Below are 8,638 nucleotides of genomic sequence, written 5' to 3'. Positions count from 1 at the left end.
AATGTTAAGTAAAGCACCAGTAAACATTTTTTGAAAAGTCATTATCAATACAGTTTGTTTCGCCCTCTGGTTATAAGTATAAGGTTTCATAACTACCGTTTTACAATATCTACATGGTATAATCATGAGTTCGTTACACCCGGAGCAGTGTGATTTATGTTATACCCTAAAGTTTGACACATACTGTAGAAAGTGTGACCGCCATCTTTGTAACTCCTGTAACCACGGTCATGCCTGTAGGGACGATGCAGGATTGCTAGCCGAACAAGTAAAACAAAAAGAATCGTACAGGAGAACAGATAGAACTGATCCATTAATTGCTAAGTATGTTTGCAATGAACACAGAAGTGAATATAATAGATTTTGTGGAACGTGCGGGCAGGTGCTTTGTCGTGATTGTTGTGTTAACGAACATATAGATCATCAAATTGAAGCAATACCCGTGGCGTTCTCAAAGTGTTCCACTATAGTTAAAAGGTCACTGCAAAATATTTCTGATGACATAGAAACAGCAACCAAACTCATAACGGCTTTGCAAGATATAGTGTCGGAACAAGCTTTTATAAAACAAATTCGGGACATTCAAGATTTTGTAACTCAGCTGCAAACAACCTTGATAGATGCGACGAGAGAGAAACAAAAAGAAGAAAAGTCTAAGGTTGTTCAGTACATACAAGAACTGAAGCAGTGTATCAACGTTTGGGATAAAAACAAAGATAAACTTAGTGATATAGCTCGGAACATCAACGCGGTTCCTTTCCTGCTTGGATTTTGTATTTATCTGAACCATCATGAGAAAACAGACTTTCCAGAGTCAATACAAACTGACTTTCTACCGTATGAAAGACTTCTGTATTACGAAGAACTTGTTGAAAAGGACATTGGCTGTTTGTTAGAGTTCCTTAGCTCCGTGTAAGTATCAGACTAACGAAATGCATACAATATCAAAAATATGATAATAGCTATGTGCACGTACAAAAAAGTCTAGATTAAAATTTACAGTTAAGCCACGCGTTAAATACCCCATATTCCTCGACTTTATCAAATGTTCGGGATCATAATTGTGACTTTTCATTAAAGCCACTGAACTATTAAAGACGATATAATTGTGAGACAATAAAGTTAATGGTTCCAATGAACAAATTGATTTAATAGTTACTAACAAATGTGTTTAAAGAAAGAGAGTCAACTTAACATTATACTAACTTTTGAATTATTTAAGTGTATAATTTAGTTAGAAAAAAATGAGCGAAACTATTTTTAAAATACTTTTAATATTTTAAAATCATTTTTAAAATGATGACGGTGTGCATGAAACGTAACTAAACGGAGAGTATTTAATCTCTAAGTATAAGCAACATTTATATTTTAAAAAAGAATATACAATGATTTAATGATTTCAAAATATGAGATACAAATCACACAGTCTTATGAAATAAAAAAGTTGTAGCATTTATAGTCTGGCCATAATGTGATTCTAGGTCCGATATAATCCTGGATACAAAATGTTAACAATATGACCCAACCCTCTGCCTATAATAATTGATCCATTTAAAATCAAAACCTACAGAATAAAGTTTTAGATATAGCTATTGATAGATTGTTCTGTGATTTGTATTGTAGGACAGGCATTTATGCAGCTTCTGGTGTAGAAAGTCGCATTCCGTCTCCAGGGTAAATTTTTGCTTGTTAACATTTTCCCCATTCATTTATATGGACAATGATAGCTTTGATGTGTAAAAATAAACTAAAATGTTCTATATAGTTACAATACACAAGTTTGCTTTTATTGATAATATTGTGCGCAAGAAAGTCATCTACAATTTATATAAGTTTTTTCGATCCTTTGAGGCTGAGCTGAGTGGGGTATGAATCACAAGTTAAGCTAAGATTTTCGTGTGTTCGGTGAGTCTTGTCATGTGACAGACACTTCAAATACTATAGTAACTGCTAAGGTCTAAATAACCAACACCCATAACATGTGAGATATATCATATTCATGTACTTGGTGCGTTTGTCACAGAGGAGCCCTCGATCTTAAGAACGTTTGTCGACTACTTAGCATGCAGTCTTTATGGTCGACGATACTGTTTGAATTCTTCGTCTTTCAGCACTTTCGCCGGCGAGTCAAGTGCTCAGTCGTTATTTTAACAACAACAAATCAAATGTTCTAGTGTAATTATACTAAGAAAAAGGTGTAATGTAGTGTAATACAAAGCCAACTGCTAATCACATTAAAACTTCATTTCAATTACCAGTACTTTAGGAACATCTGTATCCACATCCAGAACATCACGGATCCACAGTCTGTTCACAAAACATCCTAAGAAACAACAGTTTACTATCAATGAACAGTATGTAAAAAAACTGGAGGCAGATCTGGAAGCTAAAGAACAGGAATTGGAGTAAGTCACTAAGCGAGTTCATTACTCATGTAATTTGTATAATATATATTGTATACAGTTTTCAATAGCATAAATACAATTTTAATAAAATGTAAGTAACACCACAGACAATACATAAGAAGCTTAAAGATGCATGACAAATCAAGTCGTGGCAGTTTGGTAAATATGAAGACTATGTTACACAAGGCACAATCAAGTGTACTTAACATTTTACAAATCTTATTTTGGAGGCTATTTTAACTAAACGACTAGTATGTTTTTAACAATCCAGTCTTGTTTTAAACACAAGTAACAGTATATTCATTGCTATGACGTGAAGTTCTTTGCTGAAAATAAATTGCAATCATTCTAGAATTCTGAAGAATCAACAGTTGGAAATATTAGAGGTACACCAGGACTTATTAGAATATGCAAATAAAATTCTGGAATCCGACGGAATGGTTGCAGAAAAGAAAATATTTACCCAAACAGGAGATTTTCAACAAACGATTACTAAAGTGGCAAATGTTATCCAGCAGCTTAAAAAACAGGAGTGAGTGAATTCATTGATATATGTGTATCATTTTGAGGATTAATGACATTTCTAATAACATTGTCATTTTTATGACTATACAATTGTAGCACAAAAAAATTCCGTTGTATTAAGTTTTTTCTTTAAATATCATGGCACTGATTATCTACACTTAGCACCATTGTGAAATATTACATATGAAGCAGGACCGAACTTTAGAACTTTTTGCATAACATTTATACAACAGAGTATCATGACGACAATTTTTAGATATACTTCTTCTTGAATTTCAGAATAGAACATGTAGTGGAGAGAAAAAGTTTGATGTTTCAGTTTGAACATATACTAGAAGAGCATGACGATTTACGGTCCAGGTATATTAAACTAATAATACAAAAATTTAATTTCAGAAGGCAAAATTTTTCCCCCCAAAAATTTAAAGATTCGATTAAGATGCATCTTTTCTCATTAACGTGTTCCTTTTAGTTAATTGAAACTTAGTCTAGTAATGTTTTGCTATTCTACTACATGTAATAGTTTACCTTCAGATTTTTAAACGTGGTTGGCAGAACTCTTAGTTCCAGCGGAAGTACAAGATCACGTGATAAAGATGTCGACATGGAAGTGTTACCGAAAGATATCGTTGAGATGTTTGCTAAACTGTATACAACAGAATGGCGAGAGAGTTTGGATCTGCTGTCTATATCTGGTCGATGGAAAGCTCATATTGTCATAAAACATTTATTCCTAGTACTACAGGTTATCATTTGTTTGTGCCGCATGAACTCGTTCTATTTTAAACGATAACAAACCCATAATTATACCATTTCCGCTTTGAAAGCTATCGGTATAAAATGATCATTTTCTCTGTCCGTTCGTTACTATTTTATTTACATCTACTTACACAAACCATTTGAAATTTTGACAAGAATTTTACATAGGTTTGTCATATCGTGTAAATAGATATCTATCTTCGTGTTTGACGATTTCCAAAATGTTTTGCTAAATGCATGGTTTCCTTAAGCGAACTTTCTGTATTTTTTTTAGATTATATCAAAAACATATATTTGCAAGGCACTGTTACAATTGTTGATACAGATTGATATGTTTTTTTGTAGACCTGTTTCAAAGCATGCCAAAACATTTCTGAGAATCATGTGAGGACATTGAAATCTGCTCTGTTTGTTGATGAAGAACAACGACAGGTAATATGGAACATCGTACACTGCTAATTTAAACAATGTTGTGTATATTTATACTGTTCATCATTAAACGTTTTATCAAACCATATTACATTAATTCACAATATTTGTTTTATAATACACATTATAACACATAAATATCAATAGTTCAATCTACATAAAACTTCGTGTCCATGTTAAATAATTGCGTATTGTGTTGTATTTTAGTGCTCAAAAGCAGAATTTAAGTATACGAAGGAGTTCCGGAAGTTAACTGCTACACTTTGTGGAGTTAATTTACAGAAGGTATGAATTGATTTCTAATCTTTTGTTTTGTACTATCTATAGTTGATGACAATAGACTTTCACTGCTCATTTTTTCTGTTTATATTGTTTTGTTTTTAGTCATAATGTGTTTTCCTGTAAAATTCGTTATTTTTTGTATTTACAGCCAAACAAAATCATCTTGTAAAGGCTATGTGTATAGTTTGCGTTGTGATGTCTTGTTTTTATTTAAGGTTTTGATACAAAAGACCGAATTCCAATCTCTTTTGTTGACATTGGAAAAGGACACTAACTTACTGACCGAGATCACAAATACTCCCTTTTTCAACCAGTGTGTCTACTTATCATGGTTGATGGTAGTCCAGGAGCCCCCCATGCACTTAGACGATGGACCTGGTCGTAGGTCCTATATTAACAGAGATAGGTACCAGGAGTTCACAAAAAAGGGTTTCATCATTGACTACTGTGTTTGGCCTGCTATTTTTGTGGAAAAAGAAGGTCCATTGGCTGCGAAAGGGGTTGTCCAAGTGTATTAATGACATACACTGTAAGAACTATGAAATGATGTAAAATAAATATCAAATTGTTTTGTCTATTGATTTCGTGTTGATGAGATGTAAGAAGTACATGATAGATGCAGGTAAGTATCGAAGATAAAGAATCGTCTTTTAGATATTATTATCAAATACTTTCAATCACAACTACACGTAGTAGCGTGCTACGATTTATGATACACATACGAATTGATGATACGACAATTGTGTTACCTTCTGATTTTTTTATGTTTTGGCGTAATGATAAATATTAAATAGCTCTGAATCTTATACCACGTAATAACATTGAGGACGTATGTTTGTAGTTGTTTTGTGAACAAAATATATGTATAGATAATTTTAAAATGAGATTCAATCTGATTCTCCTCTCTCTGAACTGCACCTTTTCTCTGATTAGTGTTATTTAGGATGCTTCTATCCAGTTTTAAAATATCAATCGAGTATCCTTCATTTCCAGAGTTACTGTTAAATCTGTTTATACGCGCATTTGTCCGTAACAACTTTGAAATATTGATATACCTACAGTACTGTCGCAATCGAGATACAGACCATACGTCATATATTTCACGATAAATGATCGTTTCCTGTTCTAAACACTAGTACCATTTCGCATCAATTATTAGCTTCATCATTAATTTTCCGATTAAAGTTCGCCATGTTTTCTTTTCCTGTTGTAATCAACGTTTATCTGGATTGTACAGTTCGAGAACCATTTTAAGAAATGATAAAAAATCTTATGACGGAACACTTACTATACAAAACACAAGCATATAAAAGCTAAGACAGCGAGGTGTTATATTCTTATCAGTTAAACTGAAACAAATTAGTTAAAACTAAATACACATCTGTATATTGCAAAACATATCCCAGCGGAGTACAACTACCCTTCACATATAAAATTACAGTTGCAATCACTTCTAACCTGTCTTAAATTCTGTCAGGATTTCTGTTCTACGACAGCAAATAGAACAGAAATCCTGACAGGGTCTGACAGAGGCTGTCCTGGGTCAGGACACATTTTGCCCTATTCCCTGACATATCCTGACAGAAAATATGCTGGGTCGTGACAAAGACAATACGAAAAGCTGTTCTAAACTGTCGTACACCTGGACAGTTCCTGACACTAAATCTTTCCATTCTGTGTGACGTAATTTAGAACAGGAACTCCGCGATTAATAAATGAAACTGTGTGACTAATGACTAATGTAGATTAGTTGACCCGATTAGGAAACAAATCTTGATTTCCAAAATTACATTGAATTCCTAATTATGTATAGAGAGCGCATCGTGATCGTCATCCCACAATCACTCGATCGTTGTTCATGTTCCAATTTTCGTCGATCATCGTTCAAAAATTACCATTGTTTACATGTATATATATTTTTTTACATTTTGTTATACACCTGTGATATTAATTAAATTAAATTATTTAATTATAAAATTAAAGGTCTATGTTTCTGTTCTAAGAGTAAAAGTGGTAACCGATAACTTTCAGACGTTTGGTTATTCTCACGAAGTTCAAGATTGACAAAGCAATTTTTTAGTGAAATCTACTTTTAATAACATAAGGGTCACAAATCATTCTAAAATATTTTAATATTGACAATTTCAGCATTAAATGTGTGACTGATACCTAAATTTTTCGGTTAAAATTCTTCAAAATGTCACTTTAAGCAACGAATATGAGTGCGAAATGTTTGAGTGCAAGCAGTTTTATTTTTCATAATGGTCTAAAACTATTGACTAAAATACTTTTTTTTTCAATATAACTATCATGTGGGTGACCTTGACACATATATTTCTGTCAAAATTCTTCAAAACTGTCATATTCCATCATATGTGTGAGAGCCCATACTTTTAATTTCTATGAGGATCTGAAATTAATGACTTAAATGCTAATTTTGTCAATACAACTGTCATATAGTGGCTGTGACACATTTATTTGAGTCCAAATTCTTTTTAAATGTCATATTCTTGCAAAATGTTTGAGTGCGAGCACTTTGTATTTCCATTAGGATCTAAACTTATTGATTGAAATGCTAATTTTATCAATATAACTATCATGTAGGTGGCTGTGACACGTTTATTTGAGTCAACATTCTTTAAAAATATCTTATTCTTGCAAAATGTATGAGTGAGCACTTTTGATTTCCATGAGAGTCTAAAATTATTGACTAAAATGCTATTTTTGTAATATAACTACCACGTGGGTGACTGCGACTTATATATTTCAGTCAAAATTATTCAAAAACGTATGTATACATAAAGGTCTAAAATTTCTGTATAAACTGTTTGAAATTTTCAATATATATAGGTACTCTGTATCTGCAACCAAACGAATTCAGTCCAAATTCTTTAAAGTCAGGTGCGTAGCACATACGGCAGGCAATAATTTTTGTTGGTACTGCGTGCCATACATTAAATTCGGGTGACAAATTGAAAAAAAAAACAAATCAAGTTTAAATATAGCGAGGCTTCCTTACGGTCGTACGAATCGGTTATATATATATATATATATATGTCAGTGAAAGATTAAAGAAACGAATGTGGGGTCATCCTTCGGGTATTAGTACTTAAAAATTCCCGACAGTTTATCTACATTTTAATTAAGATCTTTATGGAAGTTCGTATTCTGGAAAAAGACATAATCAAACGAACAGTCCTTTCCTAAGAAAAAAACTATGGTATGAAAAGGGGGGAATACCAAATACGTAGATTAGGCACTACAACAGGTGAAATAACATAAAAAGTTTAAGAAATCTTTCAAGTTAATATAATAACAACTTATACAATCCGTTGCTTGTAGAAATTAGGCAATTTTTTGCACCGCGCTAGACCTTCTGGAACAAGGTATTGTTGCTATACCGGAAGTCTTTACTACAGAAGTATTATGGTCGTCATCATGACCTCGTAGATAGTTACAGTGTATCAATATTCACCATGAGAACCGATTTGTTCAGTGTGTTATATATTTCTTTCCTTTTTTGTCTTCCCAGAACTTGACATTTTATTTGTATATTATAAATTTCAATGCATGTTGTCTAAAGGCTGAAGTCATTTTTCTGTTAATTTCTTGTGCGTTGAATTAATTGATTGTTTATGACCCTTATGTTTCCAAAATAATAATTGAACTACATGTATCCATTTTCTTGTTCGACTTACTGGACAAGACCTTTATAGAGCAGCACGGCGCCTTTTGTAATAAGCAGACACGGTTCACCCTCCTGAAATGACTTCATCCCAGTTTATATTTTTTGTCGGGATTTAATCTGTTCGTAAATTTTTAATTTCCTCCTTTTTTGTTATATGGCTTGGTCAATTTCACTATTCTCAAATGTGTTGTTACCTATGTATTTTTAAAATATCTCCCATTTTCACTGGAAATTCTATATTTGTTATTTACTCTTTTTAGATGCCATATCTTTCTGAAGGTTTATTCAACCTGTGTTAAAACTGTAAAAGCATATGATAATACATTTTAAAGATAATTCACATCCATAATCTACATTCAACTCTCATCAAGAATATTTGAAAACAATGAGTGCACCCCATGAACCTTCGTAACCTATTTGTCTAAATTGTCTGATATGGATCATACATTTAGTCATGACACTGACTATTCGTACGTAGATATTCTGAGCCAACGGTTGTGTACATCGTACCTGATAACTTAGCGATGGAGGAATTTTTATAATTATACAA

At 32.6% G+C, this 8,638-nt stretch overlaps 1 protein-coding gene across 1 annotated transcript; it reads left to right on the top strand.

The window, feature by feature from the left end:
- Positions 1 to 4,977, top strand: LOC148604101 (uncharacterized). The gene is made up of 9 exons (XM_088548312.1): positions 1 to 912; positions 1,624 to 1,674; positions 2,259 to 2,405; positions 2,758 to 2,937; positions 3,210 to 3,290; positions 3,465 to 3,675; positions 4,035 to 4,121; positions 4,326 to 4,403; positions 4,616 to 4,977. The coding sequence occupies exons 1-9, from the start codon at positions 125 to 127 to the stop codon at positions 4,916 to 4,918; spliced, it is 1,926 nt and encodes a 641-aa protein (XP_088404438.1). The 5' UTR covers positions 1 to 124; the 3' UTR covers positions 4,919 to 4,977.
- The last annotated feature ends 3,661 nt before the right edge of the window (positions 4,978 to 8,638 follow it).

Source organism: Perna viridis, chromosome 10 (genome assembly GCF_037379345.1).
Source record: "Perna viridis isolate PV_CMFRI_1.1 ecotype Kerala chromosome 10, ASM3737934v1, whole genome shotgun sequence".
Lineage (NCBI taxonomy): Eukaryota > Metazoa > Mollusca > Bivalvia > Mytilida > Mytilidae > Perna > Perna viridis.
Note: the sequence above shows the minus strand (reverse complement) of the source record. Positions and strands in the feature narration are given on the sequence as shown.

What these genes read in the sequence shown, in the direction of transcription:
- LOC148604101 (XM_088548312.1), top strand. Translation starts at nt 125, where the DNA reads ATGAGTTCGTTACACCCGGAGCAGTGTGATTTATGTTATACCCTAAAG. An exon ending in CATGACGATTTACGGTCCAG is followed by an intron (nt 3,291 to 3,464) that starts GTATATTAAACT and finishes GTTTACCTTCAG; the next exon opens with ATTTTTAAACGTGGTTGGCA. An exon ending in ATTTATTCCTAGTACTACAG is followed by an intron (nt 3,676 to 4,034) that starts GTTATCATTTGT and finishes GTTTTTTTGTAG; the next exon opens with ACCTGTTTCAAAGCATGCCA.